We start from the raw sequence: 24,688 nt of genomic DNA on the forward strand, positions 1-24,688 counted from the left end.
AAAAAAAAAAAAAAAAAAAAATTAAACAAACATGATGATGTTAAAGAAGAGAGAAGCTGCTTGCTCAAAAATGAAAAGTTTTGAATCTTCTTTTTTATAATAACAAGATGTTAAAAATGATATAAATGGTTAAAGTGAAGAATAATCTATTAAAAAAATACTTTATTAGTTCTGTCACTAAAGTGGCCCAGCATTAGTATCTACCTGGCATCCGTGTGGACAGTCTGTTATGCACCTTGATGACCAGACAATTAATACTATTCTCCACCGAAAGGAACCAGGACTTTTTTAATGTGTTAGGAGAAGGAAAATCTAAAATAGGCTCCTGTTAACACAGCAGTCCTGAGACTGCCTATCCTTAGGAGGCCTGCTTGCAAGGTTGGCGCTTGGCTGGCAAATAGCTCCCTGTGCTGATATCAAACTTTCCTATATGTTGAGTGCCTCACTGGGCCCTAAGCTGTCTGTACAAACTGTGGTTTATGTTGAACATCCACTTTCATTCTGGGAGTCTGGAATCTTGGTACATGCCAGACAGAGGGTGCCTACGTGACCAGCCTTGGGTGCTGAGTCCCCAGAGAGCTTCTCTGGGTGACAACACACTGCACGTGTTGTCACAACTCATCGCTGGAGGAATTAAGTGTGTCCTATGAGACTCTACGGAAAGGGGACTCTGGAAGCTGGCCCCTGGTTCCCTCCAGACTTTGCCCTGAGTGCCTTTAACCTTTGCTGATTTTGCTTTGTGTCCTTTCACTGTAATGAATCTCAGCCCTGAGCATGACTATATGCCGGGTCCTGTGTGTCCTTCCAGCAAATTACTGGGCCTAGGAGAAGTCTTGGAAATCCCAACACAGCCTGGAACATATTTTTTTAAGAAAACGAGTACTGAGGCAGTACTAGAAGGACACAGGAGACACAGCAGATAGTTTTTTTCGTTTTTGTTTTTTTAATTTTATTTATTTATTTATTTATGGCTATGTTGGCTCTTCATTTCTGTGTGAGGGCTTTCTCTAGTTGCGGCAAGCGGGGGGCCATTATTCATCACGGTGCGCCGACCTCTCACTATCGCGGCCTCTCGTGGCAGAGCACAGGCTCCAGACGCGCAGGCTCAGTAATTGTGGCTCACGGGGCTAGTTGCTCCGCGGCATGTGGGATCCTCCCAGACCAGGGCTCGAACCTGTGTCCCCTGCATTGGCAGGCATATTCTCAACCACTGCGCCACCAGGGAAGCCCAGCAGATAGTTTTAAAGTCCTCTCACTTGTTGACAATTTGAGCAACCAAAAGAAAACAACTGAATTAAATGAATAAAAAGGCATTAAAATATAATTAAACCTAAAAGGAGGAAAATATTAAGGGTTCTAAACGTTAGAAACATATGAATTTTTTAAAGGCTATATATTGATCAGTCCAAATTATATGACTTCTATCCTCAAGTTCCAGTAAATATCTAGGTTGGTAATCACCAATGCAAGCTAAAACTCTAAAGAATAAAACCAGAGTACTAAATAAATGCAATGCTTACACTGTTAATTCTAAATAAAAATGTATTAAAGTATAAAGAGTGACTACCCAAAAAATAGAGTCTTTTTTTTTTAAGATTTTTTTTTTTTGATGTGGACCACTTTTAAAGTCTTTATTGAAATTGTTACAATATTGCTTCTGTTTTACATTTTGGTTTTTTGGCCCCGAGGCATGTGGGATCTCAGCTCCTCAACCAGGGATCAAACCCACACCCCTGCACTGGAAGGCAAAGTCTCAACCACTGGACCACCAAGGAAGTCCCCACAAACAGAGTCTTAAAAACCAAGGTAAATATAAATTGACAAGATGGAAGCTAAATCAAACTTTCATATATAATCTCAAAACCAAATTATTTATACCTTTTCCATTCATCCCCAAACAATAAAATGATACATTCATTTTTTCTCACTGAGGACTGTGTCATGTAACTAACAAAGGTGACCAAGGAGCCATTTCCAATAACGAATTTTTCTGCAATCAAATAACCCATCTTTACTTGTGATATGATTTTAGACTCATTATTTATATCCATGATATAGAGATTAATAAAATTCAACCTGTTACACTGCCTAAATACAATCACCTACACATTCTTAATAATAGTGGGTAGCAAATATATACATTGCTCAAAACTCAGAGAATGGGACTTCCCTGGTGGCACAGTGGTTAAAAATCTGCCTGCCAATGCAGGGGACACGGGTTCGAGCCCTGGTCCGGGAAGATCCCACATGCCGCAAAGCAACTAAGTCCGTGTGCCACAACTACTGAGCCTGTGCTCTAGAGCCCGCAAGCCACAACTACTGAGCCCGTGGGCCACAACTACTGAGCCTGCGCTCTAGAGCCCCTGCGCCACAACTACTGAACCCTGCGTACCTAGAGCCCATGCTCCACAACAAGATAAGCCACTGCAATGAGAAGCCCACGCACCACGATGTAGAGTAGCCCCCACTCGCCGCAACTAGAGGAAGCCCACGCACAGCAACGAAGACCCAACGCAGCCATAAATAAATAAATAAAATTAAAAAGAAAAATTTACATCAAAAGAAAAAATATAAACAAATATTGAACTCTAGGTAAATGATATTCATGCTGAACTAATTAGGGGGAAATGTATTGATATCTGTACTGATTTTGAAATACATGAAAAACAAGATGTATTGATGCAGGGATAGAGGGATGCAGGGACGGATATATATGTAATAGGGAAGTACAGTAAAATGTTAGTGATAGAAGCTAGGTGATGGGCATCTAGGTGTTCACTGTAAAATTATTTCAACTTTTCTGATTGTTTGAAAATTTTCATAATAAAATGTTAGAAAAAATAACAGTGTATGGGGCGGGGGTGGGTTGTCAGAGAAGTTCATCTAATAGACATGTCTGGAGGATGAATTTTCTGTGAGCTTTCTATCTATCAAAGAACAAAAATTGCATGAGATTCTTCTGATAACAGAGGTGGGACTTGAGAGAAATAATACAACTGGACTTTGACTAGCAGTCTTCCCCACACAATATCAAGGAGCTGCCAACCAAAAACACTAGGGAGAGTTAACTAATGATAGCTGGCTCCCAAATTGGGCAAAATCCACTTTGCCCAGGTGGATGCCATCAGGGTCTGCCAGTTAAGTGTGTCCCCGAGGGACCAGGCAGACTCCCAGCCCCTTAGCACTTCTGAACAGCTGGGCACACATTCCCTCAATAGCCCTTAGGTGTGTGGTACTGATGAGCAAAGGCCTCGGACAAGGTTATCTCTAAGCTCTATTTAAATGCCTAATGACCCATTCGCAGCCTACTTGCTTTAGGACTGAGAGGCTCTAGAAGCCCCAAGCCCTGCTTACCTTAGTTCTGAGCCATCATCTCTGACCAGGAAAGGGAGACAAGGAGTGCATACTCTCTTCTCTCACTCACCTTCAGTGGGATCTGTGGGAATCTCACTTTCCTCTGGCGCTGCCTGGTCCTCTGTATTATGGTCCCCTTCTGGCTGAATCTGAGATAAGACATCAGGTTGATTCATGGCATAATCTAGGAGAGGAAAATGGGAAAGAGGGTATGACAAAGTGATAAATGAGGATGACAACTAATGGCCATAAAAGCTGAACTGAAGGCTGTGAGGTGCACAGGCCCAGGGAATTTCTTTTAGAGTCTAGATCACCTCCCCCCATCCATTCACCTCCAACTATGGACGCTATCTATTAGGAAACAGGTAAGAGGAGAGGTGAGGTGTGGGAAAGGCACATGTGCTACTTGGGCACCGCCTGCTACTTCCATCGAGTAAGAGTGAGTGTGCCTCAAGGAGGAGAGGCAAGGCCCTTTCAAAGTGAAGGATACCATGGAAACCACTGCAGCTGGCACACCCATAACCCATAACCTTGAACTTCATTCTCTGTCCCATGATTTGGCAGAAGGAGAGATCATGATTTCCTATTTAGCAAGGGTGAACTGGAAATCTTTCGCTTGGAACCAGAAGTGTGTGAGGACAGAGTGAAAATGAGGACACTGGAGGAAAAGGGACCATTCTGGGACTTCATGGAGCTGCTGTCACCTCATTCAAAAGGTGCCAACTTAGCCTCACCCATGGAAATGAGAGACTCGTAGTTGCCCTTCATGATATTCTTGTAAAGTTCCTTTTGCCATTCTTCTAATTTTTCCCACTCTGGAGTGGAAAAGTAGATGGAGATGTCATCAAATGTCACAGGCACCTGAAATTACAACACTGGGGTTAGTTTCTCTCACTGCAATTTAACCATTCAATAAATCTCTTCTAAATGCCTACTAGTTACAAAAAGACCTATGTGAGATGCTGAAAGGATACAGGCAACATTTAAGACACAGATCTAACCTCCAAGAGTTGACAGTGTTTTCACTGGGATAAACTTTAGGGCTATGAGTTCTAGGAGAGTGTAAACAGTCACTCATAGAGGTAGGTACAAATGCAAAGCAGGATTTGATTCACAGAACTCTACATATTGTGAATATCCATCAAGTACAAGGCTTATCCTAAGCACCAAGATTATCAATATATCGTTTCTGCCTAAAAGGAGCATATGACTATACTCAAATTAATGACATGGACAAGAAATTTTGGAAACAGAGCTATAATGGGGTTGGGATGAGTCTAGAAAAGATGGGACTTTGGCCAGTCCTAAAAGACAGGTAGGTTATAAACAGGCCTAATGTGAATGGGAAGAACATTTAAGCATGGAACATTGGAGAGTGCATTCAGAGAACAGTTATAGATTCTGCCTAGTTGGAGTCAAGGTTTTATGAAGGAAACGGTCATATGCAGAACAGAATTCTCCCACCTTCCAGCACCATTCTGTCTAAAGCTAGGAGCTAATCCACAGGCAAATGGATATGTTTCTCTGGAAAGAAATACAAGAGTTGCCTGGGGAATTAAGGGACCAAGTACGGGCACTATCCCCTAGAGTGAAGCTCTTCTCCTTCTGCCATCGGCATAACGGCTAGCTCTTCCTTTTCCTGCCTGACAGCTTTCAACAGTTTTATTCTTAAATATGAGCTTATTTCTAAGTATCAGTAACCATTTAGAGAAATCCTGCCACATGATCAAGAAACACTAAAATAAAAGGAGGGAAAAAAATAACTGTGGAAAAAATAGAAATACCTAGGCAACAGAATTTTTTTAAATACCTTAATTAGTAATCCCATAAAGATTCGAGAGATATTAAACCCATAAAATAAAAACAGGATGCTACGGGAAAAGAAATATCCAAGAGCAAGAAAGACTCCGCGTGACTAATATATATACATATACTTTTTTCCCCAAATTAAAAAATTCAATAAAAAGATACTCATCTTCATAAACTTAACATATCCTTTAAAATACAAAGGTCTATACAATTCTATGAGGCAATTAATTTCTCTCTAATTGCTTCATTTGTGTCATCTTTTCTTCCCCAACCATAAATTTTGTTCCTTAGGAGCTAGAACCATAAATTATTCATTTTACATCCTGCTCAGCATCTAAAACCAACTGAGGCAAACGTAGATGCTCAATAGTTAATTTTTTATCTAATCTCACTACACAAAAGATTTGTAATAGCTTACCAAAGAAACACATGTGATAAAATAATGACAAAAATAAAGGATTGAGATGGGCTTCCGGTTCAAGATTGTGAACTAAACACACATGTACTTCCCTTTCCACCCAGAGTTCCACTGAAATGACAGTAAGTAAGAGCAGGAGGGGGACTAAATACCAGCACCAAGAATGAGAAGGAGAGGCCATCACTAGATCAGAATTTCTGATGAGTTTCTCACTGAGACCTAGAGGATGCGCCTGTGCTGGGGTCTAAGGTACGAGGAAGCTGCATCTCTGACAACACACAGGAAAGGACTGCAGTAAGGAATCCAGGGAATTCCAAGCTCAAAGCTGGCAGAGATGCTGAGTAGGGGTTACTGGTTATAAACTGCAGTCTGGAGGTCGACCAGACTCCAGAATAGCAGGGCCCCCTGCCTTGTCCTCATCAGCCCTGGGAAAGCAGCATTTATCCCAAAGCTGAAACCCAGACCTCAACTCTAAAGAAATTTTAAAACCCGCCTGGAGGGCTTCCGTGGTGGCACAGTGGTTAGGAATCCACCTGCCAATGCAGGGGACACGGGTTTGAGCCCTGGTCCGGGAAGATCTCACATGCCGCAGAGCAACTAAGCCCATGCGCCACAACTACTGAGCCTGCGCTCTAGAGCCCTCGAGCCACAACTACTGAGCCCTTGAGCCACAGCTACTGAAGCCTGCGGGCCTAGAACCTGTGCTCCGCAACAAGAGAAGCCACCGCAATGAGACGCCCACGCACCGCAACGAAGAGTAGCCCCCGCTCGCCACACCTAGAGAAAGCCCGTGCGCAGCAAAGAAGACCCAACGCAGCCATTAAATATTTAAAAAGAACAAAAAAACCTGCCTGGAGACAGCACCCAGTCCCAGTGCGGTGCTGACAACTTAGAGTAAGACCTTACTCCTGGCCTCTGGGTGGCCCCCGCACTGCCTGTTTGCTCCTTGCACAGCACCTTAAAGTGAAGCCCACCTATATCGGGCACTGATGGAGAGAGCCTCTCCTGCAAAGGAAAGATCCTTTGGTTAAACAGACTTACATGGTGGCACAGAAAACACGCCAGCTTCCTCAAATTAACCTCTTAATTAACCTACAAACAACCAAGGATTACTCAATATTGAAAAAGTAAAACTAAGAGCATCAAGATGAACACACACTACAAACAATCCTAGAGAATTTTTTTTAAAAAAAAGCTCTAATACATATTCTCAGAGACATTCAAGTAGATACTGCACTCATTAAAAAAAAAATTCAGGCTGCTTTAAAAAAAGGAGAAAATAAATATTCTGGAAAATTAAATATATACTTGTTAAAATAAAAGAAAGGCTGGAAGGAAACGTCACAGAACTCTAGTTTAAAAGGTGAAAAATATGAAGGAAAAGTTAAAGACACAAAGACAATAATCCATCATCTGTCAAACAGTAATTCCAGAAAGAGAACAGAAAAAAATGTGAAAGGGGGAAATGAAAAATTATAAAAATAGAATCACAGAAGAAAATTTTCCAGAGTGGAAAACATATCAGTCTTCTGACTGAAAGGTCACACCGAGTGCCCAACAAAAATTTTAAAAGACCTACACCCAGACACATCCTCAACAAATTTTAGAAAAACCAAGTACAAATAGAAGATAAAATCTTCCAGAGAGAGAAAAAAGAGATTTCTTACAAACGAATGAGAATTGATTTGTTATTAAACTTTTCATCAATGGCATTTGATGTTATGAGACAAAGGACCAATGCCTTTAAAATTGTGAGAGAAATGGAATATTATTCAGCCTTAAAAAGGAAATTGTGACACCTGCTCCAACATGGATGAACCTGGGAGAGGTCATGCTCAGTGAAATAAGCTGTACGTCAGTGATTTCCAAATATTTTTCGCCTTTGGGCTTCGAAGATCACTTAACATCTCTCCTGAATGTATCCCAGCCATCTCAAACCAATGCTGCCAAAGGAGAACTAATTCCTTCCCACCCTGAAGCATCCCCAACTCTGTAAATGCCAACACCATCCATCCAGTCCTTCAAGTCAAAAGCCTAAGAGCCCGTGGTTAAGAGCATACACTCTGGAGCCAACTGGGTCACCGTACAACTCCAGCATTTATACTTACTGACTGTATGAGCTTGGGCAAGTTAGGAGTCTTATTAAAGTAACTAAAGCAGTTACAACAGTAAGTGCTCAGTAAATTATCACAGTTAATTTACAGCTCTTGTTCTTAATTCCTCATTCCCTAATTCCCATTAGTAAGTCCTACCGTCAATTTTACCATCAAAACAGCCTGAATCTGTCCACTTGTCTCCATCTCCACTGCTGCCACCCTCACTCAAGCCACTCTCGGCCCTCCTACTATTACATCTGCCTTATTGTTTTCTCCCTGCTTCTGTTCTTACCCCCATGACCCATTCGGCCCAGAGCGGCCAAAGAGATTCTTTCAAAATACAGACCAGATATAACTCCTCCGCTAAAAAATCCCCCAATCTTCCCATTACACCCAAGTTAAAGTCCACATTCCTTACCTCGGTCTCCAATGCCCTATGTCAGTGGTTCACAACCGTAGTTGCATATTAGAATTATCTATGGAGTTTTAAGATTAATGATTAGGCCCCATCCTGAACCTGTTAAGTCAGAACCTCTAGATGTGATGCCCATCAAAATTTTAAAAGCCCCCCAGGTGATTCCTGTACAGCTAGGGCTGAAAAACTGCCCTAAATGAGCTGCCCCCTGCTTCTCGAGCCGTGCTCCACTTACTCACTGCACAACAGCCACCTGGTCCTTTTCCTTCCCCTCAGTGTTTCAAGTTTGTTTGTGCCTTTGGGACATTGCACCAGGTATTCTTTACACCTGGGAAGCTCTTCCTCAGATCTTCTCCCAGTAGGTTCCTTCCTGTCATTTAGTGTCAGCCTAAAAATTAGCTACTTTATGAGACCTTCTGTGACATCCAATCTAAAAAATAAATCACCAGATAGCACTTTTATTTTTATCAAAGTACTTAAATGGATTTATTTTGTTTGTTTGTATTATCTTTCCCCCTAAAATTTAAGCTCCAGGGGAGCTTGCAAGAATTGTTCACTGCTGTGCCTTCAGGAAGTAGATATCAAGCAAATACTAAGTGTTCAAGAAGTATTTGTTGAATGAATGAATAAATAAACGGGCATGTTTGGAAACTAGCTGCCTCGAGGCTGTCTTCCATAGCTCAAGAATGATGTTTATTTCCTGTTGTTTTAGGGACTATTCCCTTCAGAAAGGCCGGGCCCTAGCACTGTGGCGCACTCTGTAAAGGATGCGGAAGGACAGGATCCATGTGGATGCTAGACCCACAGACAGCCCCAAACCTTATATTAACCACTTAACTCCACATCCCTTCCTCTGTCCTCCTCTAACCTTTTTTCTTTTACCAGAATTGCCAACAAATTCAGATTGACTGATTTAAATAATATTTACTTTTGTTTCCAACCAAGACTGTAGCAGACAGGTTAATAAGAAAAAAGTGACTTGGGGGTAATGGGCGGGAGAAAGCAAAAGAGAAAAAAATCCATCTGCCGGATAGCCAACTTTGGATTGGGAAGAGTTTTCCAATCTGAAGTTTGATGCTTCACGTGATCACTAAATTGAACATGGAATGCTTCCAAAATAGATAAAACACAAAACAACTTCTTGGTTCCTTCAGCCAAACTGATTGACCAAGACTACCCCTTGCTAATAGTCTAAGGTCTAGTGGTAGCACTTTGCACGCAGAAGTGGAGGTATTACCTTTGGGATATCTCCTTTAATACCGGGGGGCAGCCGCAGGATCCAGAAGTTCCTGTTCCTCAGCAGGTTCTCCAAGTTCTCCAGACGCCTCTGCAGCAGCCCGTACTCCTGCAGCAGGGTCCCCAGCACCGCCCACTTGCCCTCCAGCTGGTTCCCGAGATCAGCCACTGTCTTTTCGCAGCTGGCCAGCTTCTTCTCGGCCGTCCTGCAGCAGCCGTACTCCTGCAGCAGGGTCCCCAGCACCGCCCACTTGCCCTCCAGCTGGTTCCCGAGATCAGCCACTGTCTTTTCGCAGCTGGCCAGCTTCTTCTCGGCCGTCCCTGTCCGTCCTTCCAGGTGCAGGAGTCGCCGGCTGTGGACCTCCACCTTTCTCTCGATAGCCTGCACGGCCGCCACCACTGTCCACAAGGAGATGGCCGCAGTCTGCAGGTGTGCTTCATTTGCTGCTGGGGGTGTGGGAAGAGGAAGCGCCTGCAGGGACGTAAGGCATTCGGAGTCCCATTCAGAAGTCTGTGTGCAGTGGAGAGAGGAGACGAGACATTGAGTGTTAGAAGGAGCCCTAATCCGAACTAAAATGAGATAAGTGCTGCTTGAGTGGCCAGCGGAGATTAATCTAAATATAGTATTAGTAGTGCCTGCATAAGCCTCATCTTTATGGAGCTCATTGACATCAAAAGCCAAGAGAATTGCTTTGGTGGTTGAGGGATGGAGTAGGTAAGACAGTGAACAGGTGAAACTGGATCAAGAAGCAGCCTGGCACAGAGCCAGTCACCCAGAGGCCAGGTTGCTGCTGCATCCTCTGTCTCTGGAAAAGCTCTAAGTGCATCAGGATCTTTCCAGGTTTCAGCGAGCTTGGTGCCCTTCTGATAAACCCCTTAATTACTGACTTAGGCTCCGGCCCCATCCATCACCCTGCTGACAAGCCACAACCATATCATTCAGTAGTAGCTGAATAAGCTGAGAATGTTGAGTGTGAAGAAAGCATGACAGCTATTTTCAAATATTTGAGGGTTATAAAACAGGAGGCAGGACATACTTGTTACACTATACTGTGTTACTCCAGAGGGCCGAACTAGCACCAACATGAAATTTTCAGGAACGTAAACTCTGGCCTATTTGAACTAGATCTTTCCAAGAACATAACAGGCTGCCTCCTCACTGAGCATACCTTGGAACAAAGAGTGTACAGAAAATGAAACTCCTACAAGAAACAGGAGGTTGGATGAGGATGACCTCTGCAAAGCCTTCTGACTCTATGAGTTTGATAACCGGCTCTTTGGCCGCAACCTCCGGTCTCTGCAGCTCTCCCACTACCTTTTTATCCTTTTACCTGCTCCTCAATCCCACTGAACCCCTGACCGTTCCATTTGCTCCTGGTTTACCGGCCTGCTCCGGGCTTTGCTTTCTTCCTTAGCTGATCATTTCAGCTAACTTCAACCCCTTCACTCGTCTGCCTTTCTGCCTCACCTGCTCGGCTAACCCCCGGCTTTGAATCAGTTCAATTGTTCTCATTCTCTGTTCCTGGAAGCAGGCTGGGAAGCCCTACGAAATGAAGTCATACAACCAGGTAAACTGGTGTCACCACACACCCACGGTCTCTAAGCTCAGCAGGGACTCAGCACTGCCCTGCGCCCCACGTTCCGCTTCCCATTCCACAGCGTGGCCACCACAAGCCCCTGGCCCTCTCCAGCTTTTAGTACAGCGCTTCTCAAACTAATGAGCCTCAGCATCATCTGGAGGTCCTGCTAAAACGCAAGACTCTGATTCAGTAGGTCGGGGAGGAAAACTGGGAGTTTGCATTGAAAACAAGGTGATGTTGCTGTTGCGGCTTCAGGCAGCGCAGGCTGAGCGGGAAGACTCCGGTCCGCTGCGGGCGCCTCACTCTCAGGAGATGACACGGCCTACTACTTTGAGAAGAGGGTTAGCATTATTAGACCTCAACTCTCTCAACGTTCTCCTCTTTCTTTTCTTTTTCTTCACCCTCCTTCCCACTTCAAACTCATCAGTAGCTTAGTCCATGCTTTCTTCTTTCCTTCCCTCAGGAAAAAGGTTCATCCTATTTAAAATGAATCTCTCCACTTTATGCTCTGAATGCCACCTCCTTCCACATTTTTAGGTACACGAATCTTTTCTCTTGTTTATGGTCAATGTTTCGATCTCTCCTGGGTCTTCTCCATGGGACAGACCTGCACTGTTCAATATGGTAGCCACATGTGGCTACTGGACACTTGAGATGCATTTATTTTCATTGAGATGTGCCATGAGTAAAAAATACACACCAGATTTTGAAGACTGAGTATGGGGAGAAAATGTAAAACTTCATCGATAATTTCTTAATACTAATCACACACTGAAATATTTTGTAAGCCTTGGGTTAAATAGAACATATCATTAAAGTTCATTTCATCAATTTCTCTTTACTTCTAAAATGTGACTACTGGGAATTCCCTAGCATCCAGTGGTTAGGACTCCGCGCTTTCACTGCCAAGGGCTCAGCAGGCCACCGGGAATGAATGAATGAATGAATGAATAAATAAATAAATAAAATGTGACTGCTAGAAAATTTAAGGTTATGTACATGGCTTCTATGATGTTTCTATTGGACAGGGCTGGCATATAGACACATGATCATCTCTACCACATTGAAAAACAAGATCCAAAAGGAAAAAATAGGTCTGAGGGCACAGATGACATTCCCTCTGCTCGATCCCCCACCCCCACTGCTGCTGCTCCCTTTTTCCTCCTCTTCTCCCCCCGCCCCTCACTTTCGGGTCACTACTCTGGAGGCCAGTCTGGCTCCTGATCCACTACAATGACTCTCTTTGGGGTGAGCAGAGGCTTCTCAGCTGGCAAATCCAAGGCATCGTTTCCGGTCCTGTTACTTGACTAGTCCCTGCTGGTTCTGCACGGCTCTTGTGTGCAGCGACTGTCTTGGTCAGCTCTGCAGGCTTAGCAACTGACGGAGCGGGCTTGGCACGCGGCAGGTCTGCAGTAAACATCCGCGTATCGAATAAAACACGCAGAAGGTAATCCCTCCCTCTGAACCTGCACCACTCGTTCACTCTGCAATCCCGACGGAGGGCCTCCTGCGTGTCCGGCATCGTCACGGGCTGGGCACTGGGGATCCCTGTCCTCCGGCGGTCCTTCAACACACCTAAGTGTTGCCGTCACCACGGCATCTGTGGCTGCGCGAGGCTCACGGAGGCGGCCAAGAGGGTGACTGTGGGGTCGGCTCCCAGGGCTGGAGAATGGCTGATGAAAACCCCAAACCAAGCCAACCCCACTGCCCCGCGTCCGGCAGGCAGGAGCGAGGCTGGAACCAGGCGAGGATCGCTGCACTCATTCCTCTTCCATTGGTGTAAGAGGCTCTCTCCACTGGAAACCTCCAAACGGGATGGGCGAGCCGGGGCCTCACACCCAGGCGCAGGGACCCAACGATGGGGGAGGGCGAGCTGTCCCAGACCCGCGCTCGGCGTTGGGGTCCCCCCCAGGCCCCTCCCTTGCCGGCGGGACGCCGGTGGGTGTCTGGGCTCGGCCGTCCGGGCTGCGCCCCGCTCCGGGGCCCCGAGCCTGACAGGCCGGGCTCCCCGCCCTCCTCCCTTCCCTCGGGTCCGACCGCAGAGCCCTAGGCGCCCCGACCCTCCCGGGCTCACTGCGCTCAGCGCGCAGGCCGCCCTTACCGGAGCCGGGGCTGCCTCGGCCATGGTCCTGCGCTGTCCGGCCCGGGCCGGAGTCGCCGCCGCTACCGCCGCCTCCGCGCTGCCCCACGCAGGCCACCCCCCGGCCTCTCCGTAGGCGGCGCCCGCCCGGCCCTGCCTTCCCGGCCGGTGGAGCTCAGGTGGCGGGCAGGCTCAGCCGCGCTCAGCCCGCAGCGGCCCCTCAGCTGGCGCTTTGTGGGCACTGAGCGCACCCCGGGGACCGCTCGGGCCTAGACGCGCCGCCCGCCCGCCGCGGCAGCGCGCCCCCTGCCGGCCCCGGCGGCCACTTGCGCCCCACCGGCTGGCCGGGCTTCGCTCGGCTCCGCTCGCGAACGGTTTGTTGAACGGAACTAAGTGGGTCTTGTTTTCTCACAAACCCCGAGAGTGCTCAACAGATTGGTGCTTAGGGCCCAGCCACAAACCAGGGCTCATTCTGGGAAGTGTTTTTCTTCCTGGAGGCCCAATCAGCAGGCCCCGTCTGAAGGGAGGCGCCAGAGGGAGGGCAGTCCGATGCAGGAAGGTGGAAATGGGCGGAGTGCGAGGGCCAGGTGCCGGACAGGGAATAGGGAGACAGTGGGTTAGGATCAGAGACCATGAGGCACAGAAATGTGATGAATACGACGTTCATCACTTGCAGAAATTGCAAATGTGGCTCCCAAGGGGAAGCGGTTCACATCCCACGTGGCCAGTGTTAGGACCAAAACTACAGTCGTTCTTATATCTCGGATTATTGAAGTTGGGGTTTGCTGGGTCTGTGCTAACGGACAGCAAAGAACCAAGTGCTATCTACGGAGGTTGTGTATCTAAGGCTGACAGAGCGTATGTTACAGTAAGACAACCACATAACCCTGAGTTTCCAGCAAGGCCCTCCTTTCAAACAGGCTGAACGTGACCCAAAGTCCTCGCAAACCTGTATTTCAGCAAATGAATCGTCAATGCCCATAACAGTTAAAGAAGCTATAAATCACAAAAGTATGAGAACCGTCCTGTTGGGCCTGCTCTTGAGCCTACTAAGCTATTTTTAGACTGTAGCTACACCTGCAGTATGTAATTTGAGGTCTACCTCAAATTAATATATATTTTGGTCAAATGGTGAATGATGGTAAAAAACTGTCATTGTAAAGCAATTACACTCCAATAAAGATGTTAAAAAAATTTCTATTCTCTGAATCAGAATATCACCATAATCAAATTAACTTCTAGAAAAGAGGGGGGAAATCTGAATTTTCTTGGAAAGGAAATTCATTTTTGTAATTTTATTATTAAAAATGTAGTAATTAAAACTTTAAAAAATTTAAAGTTTGAACTTATAAGGCAAGAACAGCAACTGCTGGACACTCCTATGACCATTAAATAGAAACAATTGTATTACTAAATAAGATACTTTCAACTGAGCTTCTTGGGGCATAGGTCTAGTTCTGCCAGTATAATATGGTAACATTACCATTAAATATTCTTTCTTCTAATAGGAGCTTATTAAGGTAAAGATTTTCTCTTTTTTAATTCTTAGCCTTGAAAATTTGGGGGGATGGTGATAGCATTTCATCGAAGCAATTTCGCTGACTGAAGTTTTGTGCACTGTTTCAAGAAAATACATATTTTCAGAAGCAGATTTAAGATGGCCATCCTCATATTTTTAATTTCTAATTCCTTTTTTAAATATCTTTTTACTTTATTTTATTTTAAATTTTTGGCTGCATTGGGTCTTCGTTGCTATGCATGGGCTTTCTCTAGTTGCTGCAAGAGGGGGCTACTCTTCCTTGCAGTACGTGGGCTTCTCATTGTGGTGGCTTCTCTTGTTGCGGAGCACGGGGCTCCAGTAACTGTGGCGCACAGGCTTAGTTGCTCCGCGGCATGTAGGATCTTCCCGGACCAGAGGGCGAACCTGTGTCGCCTGCATTGGCAGGCGGATTCTTAACCACTGCGCCACCAGGGGAGTCCCTAATTTCTAATTTCGAATATTTTAGCCTGTTCTTGCCACTATACATACTCACTGGAGAAAAATTTGTTCTTAAACTTCGGATCTAGAAATGGGACAATGGAGCAATTTAACTGGTTTTCAAGTTAAGAAAATAATTGAAGTTTCCATCTGCATCTTGGCTTTCCTTGTATGCACATCAATTTCAGCATCTTCCTTAGAGTAGAATCAAAAGGAAATCTTTTTTCAGCAGCAATGATGTAGGAAACACTTGCATTCTCAAGGCACATCAATTTATTCAGCAAGTTCCAGCAAACAAACTGCTTTCCATGCAAATCACCATTGGTTATTAGTAAGTCTTGCTACGTTGGTAACGTTCTCTGGAAAATACAGAATTAAGGCCTTCTTTATTCTATAAGCCTTTGACGGATGTAATAGCTGTTGTTCTATCTTGTTTAAATATTTTGCATATGTACACGACAAGACAATTTCAAAGGTTCTTGTTTAACAAAATTTGTTATTGGTTGAAGAAAAATTGTGGAACTAGCCTACAATCTTTCTGCTTGAAGCCACTCATTTTCTATTACATCTTTTTAAGCTATAACCATTTTCTGAATATAGAACTGAAGGGAGTAAACAAATTATATGCTTGTACCCATAGCCTTTACCATATTTTTTCTGTAGTCAATAATTTTGTGCATTTCTCTTTACAGATTTTACATTCCATAAATGTTTCTCAAAGTCAAATTCACTATGTGTGTGAGACCCGGGAATTGTTCATCAAGTAAGGAAAGAGGAAACATAGTTGAATTATTCATTAATCCTCTATGTTGTCAAACCTAAAAAAAGTAAGGTTGATTCTTCATGTCCAAATGTCACACATACCATATACGTACTGTGGTAGCATATTTCATAATTTCAATACCTTTTTGTGTACAACAAAATATAAATCAGGAAAAAGTTTTTAGGAATGTTTTCTAAAATAAATCAATATTTAGAATTCATAGCTTGGGCAAATCTAAAAAAATCCTTTCTCTTCAACAGCTTAAAATGGTTATCAGTCTACAGTAATTATTTCTACAAGCTTTAAAAAATATTACCCTTCACAGATCCCAAAGCACAAGGCATTGTCTAATTAAAAGCATTCTTGTAAAGTCCGTTGTTTAGAGAGAAGAAATGTATTTTGGGTGTCTCATTTTATCTCCTTTCTCCTTTTTCTCCAGGCTCCCTCTCTATTTTTAATCATGTCTCAATCAAAGATGATTAATCATATATGTCTTGTACATGACTTTTTTTTGTCCTTGTGAAATTTTGAGGTAGCCATGTTGACATTCTGCATTTAATTTCACCCTCCTAATATGTGAAAAATTACCAAATAGGGCTTTTTCTTTTTTAGGATTAACAGACCAAATGGAATTTAATTAAACATTAGTTTCTAAAGATTACTTAGTGTTATGAATGCAATTGCACCAAATAATTCTACAGTAATTAGAATTGTGATACAATCTAATCTTTGTTAGTTTTGCCCTGTGGTCATATTTATATTTTTATGAACATCTGTAGGTTCAAAAAGGATATATATATTTTTTAAGTTATCTGGATGACATTCTCTCAATATTCACATTAACTGTTGATATTTAACTATCTGAAAGTTCTCATTTATTACATAAAATCAGCACCTTTCATAATCCTCAATAATTATTGTAGCATTTTACTTTTGCAATATTAAAAATACATTCATATATACCTCAATTGTTAGCATTTCAACATATAAAGCACATCATCGGATTTTGCACTTCTAGTTACATCTAGAATTTCAAGTATTTAAATTTGAGAGCAGATATTCATATACTAACAATGACTGATATGCCATGTTCTTTTAAAATTACGTTTTATTGTAGTATAGTTGCTTTACAATGTTGTATTAGTTTCTGCTGTACAGCAAAGTGAATCAGTTATACCTATACATATATCCACTTTTTTTAGGTTTCCTTCCCATTTAGGTCACCACAGAGCAATGAGTAGAGTTCCCTGTGTTATACAGTAGGTTCTCATTAGTTATCTATTTTATACATAGTAGTGTATATATGTCAATCCCAATCTCTCAGTTGGTCCCATCCCCGCCTTCCCCCTTGGTAACTAAGTTTTTTCTCCACATCTGTGACTCTATTTCTGCTTTGCAAATAAGTTCATCTGTACCATTTTTCTAGATTCCACATGTAAGTGATAGTATACAATATTTGTTTTTCTCCTTCTGACTTACTTCACTCTGTAGGACAGTCTCTAGGTCCATGACATGCCATGTTTATGTTACTGAAGATTGATGCACTGATGGGATATGATGGAAATCTACCCAACAGCACAGTCTTACTCATGTACAAGTTTAAGGATGCCAGAAATGGCATTGAGTAAGCATTCAACTATTCCACTTTGCAGGGGCCAAGGCTGAACACCACAGCTGAACAGCAGAATTTGGCCAAACACTGAACTTGAAGCCAAATAGAAAATAGTGCACCCGCAGTACATGTGCACGTAGTTCTCGTCTGGGCATATGTGAAAGGCCTGGCAGTTGTGCAGTGACCAGATTACTGTGATTGTAGATGGAAATTTCCAAGTCTATTATCCATCTCGATTGGAAGTATGGATGTTATTTTTTATTTAAATATTTTTATATGATATAAATAGGTTGAAAATATTTTCTATTTTTACTACCAATGGTTACCAGAATTCTGAAGCTGACGCCTTTACTTTTTCATTTTGTCTTTCTCCATTCACGTTTATTATTCTTTTTCTGTGCTTTGCAGAATATTTGAAGTATACAGCGATTATAAAGAAGACAAAAGCCACCTATAACTGCACTATTCAGAGATAATCACTCAGCATTTTGGTGTCTATCCTTCCAGGCCTCTTTCTTCTATGTATATTTGTTTGTTTGTTTAACATAGTTGGAACCATAAGTACTGTTTTGCAAGCTGCCTTTATTACTGAATACACTTGAATATCTTCCCTAGCATTAAATATTCTTCTAAAACATAAATGAAATGTTTACATATTACTTCACTGTACAGGTGTTTAATAATTTATTTATACATGTAGGTTCTAATTTTTACCACAACATAAATTTAAGATGATTCTGCTTATAATTTTTATAAGCTTTTTTGATTGTTTTCTTAGATGCAGTTGCCAGGAGTGAGAGATTACTGGGCAAGGGCATGATTATTTTAGACTCTTGAGATATGTGGCTATCCAGAGAAGTTATGCCAATTTACATTCCCACCAGCAATACATAACTCTCACTTTTGTTTTTGTTGCTGTTGTTGTGTCTTTTAATGTTCCAAAGTTTAGCTTTTATTTATTTATTATTTTACATTTTTTATTTTACTTTTTATTTTTTGGCCACGCCACGCAGCTTGTGGGATCTTAATTCCCTGACCAGGGGTTGAACCTGGCCCCTCGGCAGTGACAGCGTGGAGTCCTAACGACTGGACCACCAGGAAATTCCCCAAGTTTATTTTTATGTAGTCAAATCTGTCAGTGTGTTTCCCTTCATGCCTTCTAAATTTGTGTTTTGCCATGTTACTCCAAAACTACAAAAATAGTCTTACATTTTCTTCTAGTTGTGGGAAAAATTATATTAACGTCTTTCCCTTTCATGATCTCTTTATAGCAATAACAACTAACATTTATTGAGTACCAAATGTCAGGGGCCATGCTATGCTCTTTACATGTATTATATGATCTAATCTTCTCAACTATTCTATAATAGAGATAACATGCCTTAAAAGTCAAATAATTTGCCCAAGGTCACAGGACTAAGAAGTGGACAAGTAGGGATTCAAATACAAGTTCCTTTGAGTTCCCAGTCCAAGTTGTTTATTTCTTTTAATTTTATTGAAATATAGTTGATTTACAATGTTGTGTTTAATGTCTGCTGTACAGCAAAGTGACTCAGCTATACATCTGTATATTCTTTTCCATTATGGTTTATAAAAGTATAGTGAATACAGTTCCCTGTACTATACAGTAGGGCCTTGTTGTTTATCCACAGCCCAAGTTCTTGACTGCTGAAATACTTCCCCGCATATTTTTTAAAAATATTTACTTATTTGTTTATTTGGCTGCTCAGGGTCTTGGTTGCGGCATGTGGGATCTAGTTCCCTGACCAGGGATCGAACCCGGGCCCCCTGCATTGGGAGCGTGGAGTCTTAGCCACTGGACCACCAGGGAACTCCCCATATTGCCTTTAAACCAAATATTAATGTGAAATTGTTACCTGAATGAGGTAAGAAGAGAGAGCCCACCAATCAGAGATGGCTGAAGATGGTTATAGATTTTTCACTGAGAAGACATCACAATTTGAAACATTCAATGATATGCAAAATTGTCTTTTCACTGCCAAGTGTAAACTGATTAAGAACTTTTGGGTTTTGGAAAAGTCAACAATGATCATTGACACTATAACGTTTCTTTCACGTTTTACAATCATTTATGAGTGCCTCCATGTGCCAGATATTGTACAGGGGATAAAGAGTGGAATAAGGTAAACTTTCCTCGTGGGGCTGTAGCTTTACTTAGCAGCGGGAGGTGGCAAGAAAGCAAATAATTTCAACTCAATGCATATTGTGTAATTATGTGACATTGTATTCATTTCCTAGGCCTGCCATAACAAAGTACTACAAGCTGGGGGGCTTAAAACAACAGAAATTTAGTTTCCCACAGTTCTGGAGGCTATAATTCTGAAATCAAGGTGTTGGCAGGGCCATGTTCCCTCTGAGGCTCTAGGGAGAGTCGTTCCTTGCTTCTACCTAGCTTCTGGGATTTGCTGGCAATCCTTGTGTTCCCTGACTTGTAGAGACATCACTGTCATCACTCCAGTCTCTGCCCCCGTCCACTCATAGTGTCCTCCCTTTGCCTCTGTGTTTCTGCTTCTCTTCTCTTCTTATACGGACGCCAGTCATATTGGATTAAGGGCCCACCCTACTCCCTTACGACCTCATCTTTTTGTTTGTTTGTTTTTATGTTTGTTTTTTTTTTTGGTTCTTTTGCAGTAAGCGGGTCTCTCACTGTTGTGGCCCCTCCCGTTGCGGAGCACAGGCTCCGGACGCGCAGGCTCAGCGGCCATGGCTCACGGGCCCAGCCGCTCCGCGGCACGTGGCATCTTCCCGCACCAGGGCACGAACCCGCGTCCCCTGCATCGGCAGGCGGACTCTCAATCACTGCGCCACCAGGGAAGCCCGGGAAGCCCCCATACGACCTCATCTTAACTAACATCTTAATCACATCTGCAAAGAACCTATTTCCAAATAAGGTCACGTTCACAGATACCAGGGGTTAGGACTTCAACATGTCTTTTGTGTGTGGGGGGGGAGGGGGGATATAGTCCAACCCACAACAGATATAAACATGAAATAAAAGCAGCTATAGTAAGTAGCATATAGGAAAGAAACTTTTTCTGTGTCCTGGGAGTTTCAGGGAAGGTTTCCTGGAGAAGTTGACATGATAGCTGAGTCTTGAAGGAAAATAGAAGTTATCAGCTGTCCCAGGAACAGGAGATGGTCATTCCAATCAGAATGAAGAGCCATGCAAAGTCCCAGAGGTGTGCTCAGCATGGGATATTCAGAAAAGTACATGAGGGGCAGTGCTGTTGGATCTTAAAATGTGGTAAAGTGGGGAGCAGAGTGCAGATGCAGAAAATTAGGTTGACAAACTAAATGAAATCATAAAAGAAGCTTGCAAAAAATTTAAAACAGCAATTAGGTAAGGAAACTGAAAATGAACTAGTGATTATTATTTGTTTACACAACCATCAGGTTTCATCCCTATGTCAACCATATGACATACATGTTTTTTACTCCATAGTTTCTGTGAATTTTTGGTGGGCAATTCTCCATGGTGCTTCTACATGTCTTGTAACAGTTTGTATCCTGGACTGGATAAAACTGTTTCATTTCAAGGGAATGTGTATGCAAACAACCTGGGAGGACAGAGACCATGTCTCCCCCTGGGGGAGAGGGCAGATTTTTTTCTTGACAAAGATAGTAAAGATATTGTCTTCCTCCAGGTCAGAGGTTGGACAGTCCAGTAACATCCCCCTTACAAGATTAACATAGGATTGCTAGATTAAATATAAGAGGCCCAATTAAATTTGAACTTCAAATAAACCACACGTAATTTTTAGTGTCAATGTGCCCTGTGCAACATTTATATTAAAAATTATTTGGGGGGACTTCCCTGGTGGCGCAGTGGTTAAGAATCCGCCTGCCAATGCAGGGGACACTGGTTCGAGCCCTGGTCTGGGAAGATCCCACATGCCACGGAGCAACTGAGCCCGTGAGCCACCACTACAAAGCCGGAGCTCTAGAGCCCATGAGCCACAACTACTGAGCCCACGTGCCTAGATACTGTGCTCTGCAACAAGCAAAGCCCCTGCAATGAGAAGCCCGCGCACTGCAATGAAGAGTAGCCCCTGCTCGCCGCAACTAGAGAAAGCCCGCACGCAGCAACAAAGACCCAATACAGCCAAAAGTAAATTTAAAAAAAAAATCTTTTTTGTTTATTTGAAACTCAAATTTAACTGGACATCTGTGTTTCTACTTGCTAAATCTGGCACCCCCAGCTGGGGGCTCCTAGGCTCGCTGTTCCTTGGCACAGGTCCATTGTGTGTACCTTAGCCACCTGGGCCATATTTTGTCACCCCCAGGAGTGAATTGACCGGAACACGAAGCTCACACTGCCCCCTGCTCTGTGAGTAACAGAGTCCTTTGTCTCTGACCCAGGAATCTCCTGTCTTGTCCAGCATCCATGGAAACTATGGCAGGCTAACTTGGGAACTTGCAAATAGGGTAAAACCCTGTGTAGTTCCTTACTTGACACCAATCCCCTATTGAGGCACACTTAGATTATTTCTAGTCTAAATAGATAATATTGCTTTTATAAGCAATATAGTAACAGATATCCTGGAACATAATTCTCTGTGCATAGGTACAAAACCATCTGTTGGAAAAATTCCTAGAAGTGGAATTGCTGGGTTAAAAGGTGTGTACATTTAAAATGTTGAAGTAGGGACTTCCCTGTGGTCCAGTGGTTAAGACTCTGCACTTCCAATGCAGGGGGTGCTGGTTCAATCCCTGGTTGGGGAACTAAGAGCCCAAATGCTGTGCGGTGCAGCCAAAAATAATTAGAAAATACAATAAAATGTTGACGTCTATCAATTAATTGTCCTTCATAGAGGTCATGTTCACAAATTCTCACCAAGATGTATGAGAGTGCTTTTTTCTTCCATATTTGTAGCCCAATGTATTATGAACTTTTTAAATCTTTGCCAACCTAAGTAAAAAGTGGAATCTCATTTAATTTAACTTTGTATTTCTCTTATTATGAGTAAAGTTGAACATCTTAAGCTTAAAAGCCTTGGGAATTTCCTTTTCTGTGAACTGCTCACATTTAAAACATTTTTCTGTTGAGCTGTTGATGTTTTCTTGTTGAGTTGCACAAACTCTTTATATAACACAGCAATTTTTTATATGTTATATATACTTTCCCTAGTTTGACATCTGCCATTTGGCATCTTGCAAAACAGAAATTTTTTAGTTTTATGTAATTGACATTTTCAGTCTTTTATGATTTTGGGGTTTGGTACCTTGCTTAGGAAGTCCCTCCCCCCTCTTGAGTTTTTTCTTTCTTTCTTTTTTTTAAATCCCTCACATTTTTGGAAGAAGTCTTCATGAAAGAAACAATAACTCAGGGACTTCCCTGGTGGTCCAGTGGGTAAGAATCTGTGCCCCCAGTACAGGGGGCCAGGGTTCAATCCCTGGTCGGGGAACTAGATCCCACATGCATGCCACAACTAAGAGTCCAAATGCTGCAACTAAGACGTGGAGCAGCCTAAATAAATAAATAAATAAATTAATTAATAATAATAATAATAATAATAACTCAAACCTTCAACCTCGCTTTCGGTGCATTTTGCTATCATCTCTGGGGGACTTCTGGTTCATTGACTTCTTTTTTTTTTTTTTACGTAGGTGGTATGACTTTATTTTCTTTATACTTTTGCATTTCTTTACAGAGACCTTTTTTTTTTTTGCGGTACGCGGGCCTCTCACCGTTGTGGCCTCTCCCGTTGCGGAGCACAGGCTCCGGACGCACAGGCTCAGCGGCCATGGCTCACGGGCCCAGCCGCTCTACGGCACGTGGGATCCTCCCGGACCGGGGCACGAACCCGTGTCCCCTGCATCGGCAGGCGGACTCTCAACCACTGCACCACCAGGGAAGCCCGAGACCTTTTTTATGATAAAAAATTATATTTTTGTTTGTGTGGGATATACAGAGTTTTCTGACACTCAAAAAACTTTCCTTCTTATATTGTTCCCAAGCAAATTTTCAGACCATTGTAATGCTCTCAGATGAAAGCTTTTGGTAAAACTCATTATGGGAAGTGATCCAGATCCCAAGTAATTTAAAGAGAAGAGTTTTACTTATTCTTTCTAGTCTTACTTAAAGTGGCAGCATATTTTGATTTTAATATTCTTTCATACAACAAAGATGTGTTTACCTACTCTGTATCAGATTTTGTACCCTGGCAATACAGCAGGGAACAAAACAAATTCCTGTCCCTATGGAGAAGGATATCTACATTGATCTCTCTTTTCTTTTTAAATTGGGGTATAATTGTTTTACAATGTTGTGTTAGTTTCTACTGTACAGTGAAGTGGAGTTCCCTGTGCTATACAGCAGGTTGACACTTTCACAGCACAAAGCACTTACTAACTTGACACACTTGTGGGATTCCTCAGCATGGACACTGCAGAGACTACTTTGAGAGGCATCAGAGGAAACGCTTGACGTATGTCTGGGGTGCTGCAAGTCCCAGGGGAGCTCGCTCTATCATTTCCAAAGTGAGACTATGACACTGGATTTCTCCAGGTTTCATTCCCGAAGAGATAGAAATGGTCACCATCACCAAAACACAGTATAACTGCAACCATAGAACATTTAATTTTGACAAGACAATGAGTAAGCAACAGGGTCCCAAGCTTTCCCCATGGCTAGTTCCCCTGAATCCACATTTTATAATTTTATAGATGCCTCCTGGGGATTTATTTCAGGAACTCCCCATCTGTGTCACTGTTACACTTTCTCCAGCTGTTACGGGGGTAGAGAGCCTCGAACATATATTTTTTCCTCAGTTCACTACAGCTCATGGAAACGTTTCCTCAATGTAAGACTAGGAGGGCCAGATCTTTAGAATGGAAAAGGTGGACTTCCCTGGTGGCACAGTGGTTAAGAATCCGCCTGCCAATTCAGGGCACATGGGTTCAAGCCCTGGTCCAGGAAGATCCCACATGCCATGGAGCAACTAAGTCCATGCGCCACAACTACTGAGCCTGCGGTGTAGAGCCTGTGAACCACAACTACTGAGCCTGCGTGCTACAACTACTGGAGCCTGCACCCCTACAGCCCACGCTCCGCAACAAGAGAAGCCAATGCAATGAGAAGCCTGTGCACCTCAAAGAACAGTAGCCCCTGCTCACTGCAACCAGAAAAAAGCCCGCGAGCAGCAACGAAGACCCAATCCAGCCAAAAATAAAATAAATAAAATAAAATAAGTAAATTTAAGAAAAAAAGAAGGGAAAGGGTAATCTGTTAGGTGATGCATTTTGCCCCATATGGCAGGTGGGAGTGGCTAATATGATTCCTAAACAAAATCTTATGCCAGGCATCTGTTAATATGCAGCTGGGGA

At 43.0% G+C, this 24,688-nt stretch overlaps 2 protein-coding genes across 2 annotated transcripts in view; one reads left to right on the forward strand and one right to left on the reverse strand.

Moving 5' to 3' along the window:
- Positions 1 to 13,033, reverse strand: part of ZNF398 (zinc finger protein 398) — a 23,390-nt gene extending 10,357 nt beyond the window's left edge. The window contains exons 1-5 of the mRNA XM_007469857.1: positions 13,010 to 13,033; positions 9,612 to 9,839; positions 9,330 to 9,500; positions 4,089 to 4,215; positions 3,425 to 3,538 (exon numbers count right to left, since the gene is read on the reverse strand). Coding sequence (XP_007469919.1) covers positions 3,425 to 3,538; positions 4,089 to 4,215; positions 9,330 to 9,500; positions 9,612 to 9,839; positions 13,010 to 13,033 — 664 coding nt within the window. The remainder of the gene's footprint in view (positions 1 to 3,424; positions 3,539 to 4,088; positions 4,216 to 9,329; positions 9,501 to 9,611; positions 9,840 to 13,009) is intronic.
- The window catches only part of ZNF425 (zinc finger protein 425), a 31,845-nt gene continuing 20,188 nt past the window's right edge, over positions 13,032 to 24,688 (forward strand). Inside the window, 1 exon segment of the mRNA XM_007472084.1 lies at positions 13,032 to 13,120. Coding sequence (XP_007472146.1) covers positions 13,032 to 13,120 — 89 coding nt within the window.

This window comes from Lipotes vexillifer, unplaced genomic scaffold (genome assembly GCF_000442215.2).
Source record: "Lipotes vexillifer unplaced genomic scaffold, Lipotes_vexillifer_v1.1 scaffold472, whole genome shotgun sequence".
NCBI lineage: Eukaryota > Metazoa > Chordata > Mammalia > Artiodactyla > Lipotidae > Lipotes > Lipotes vexillifer.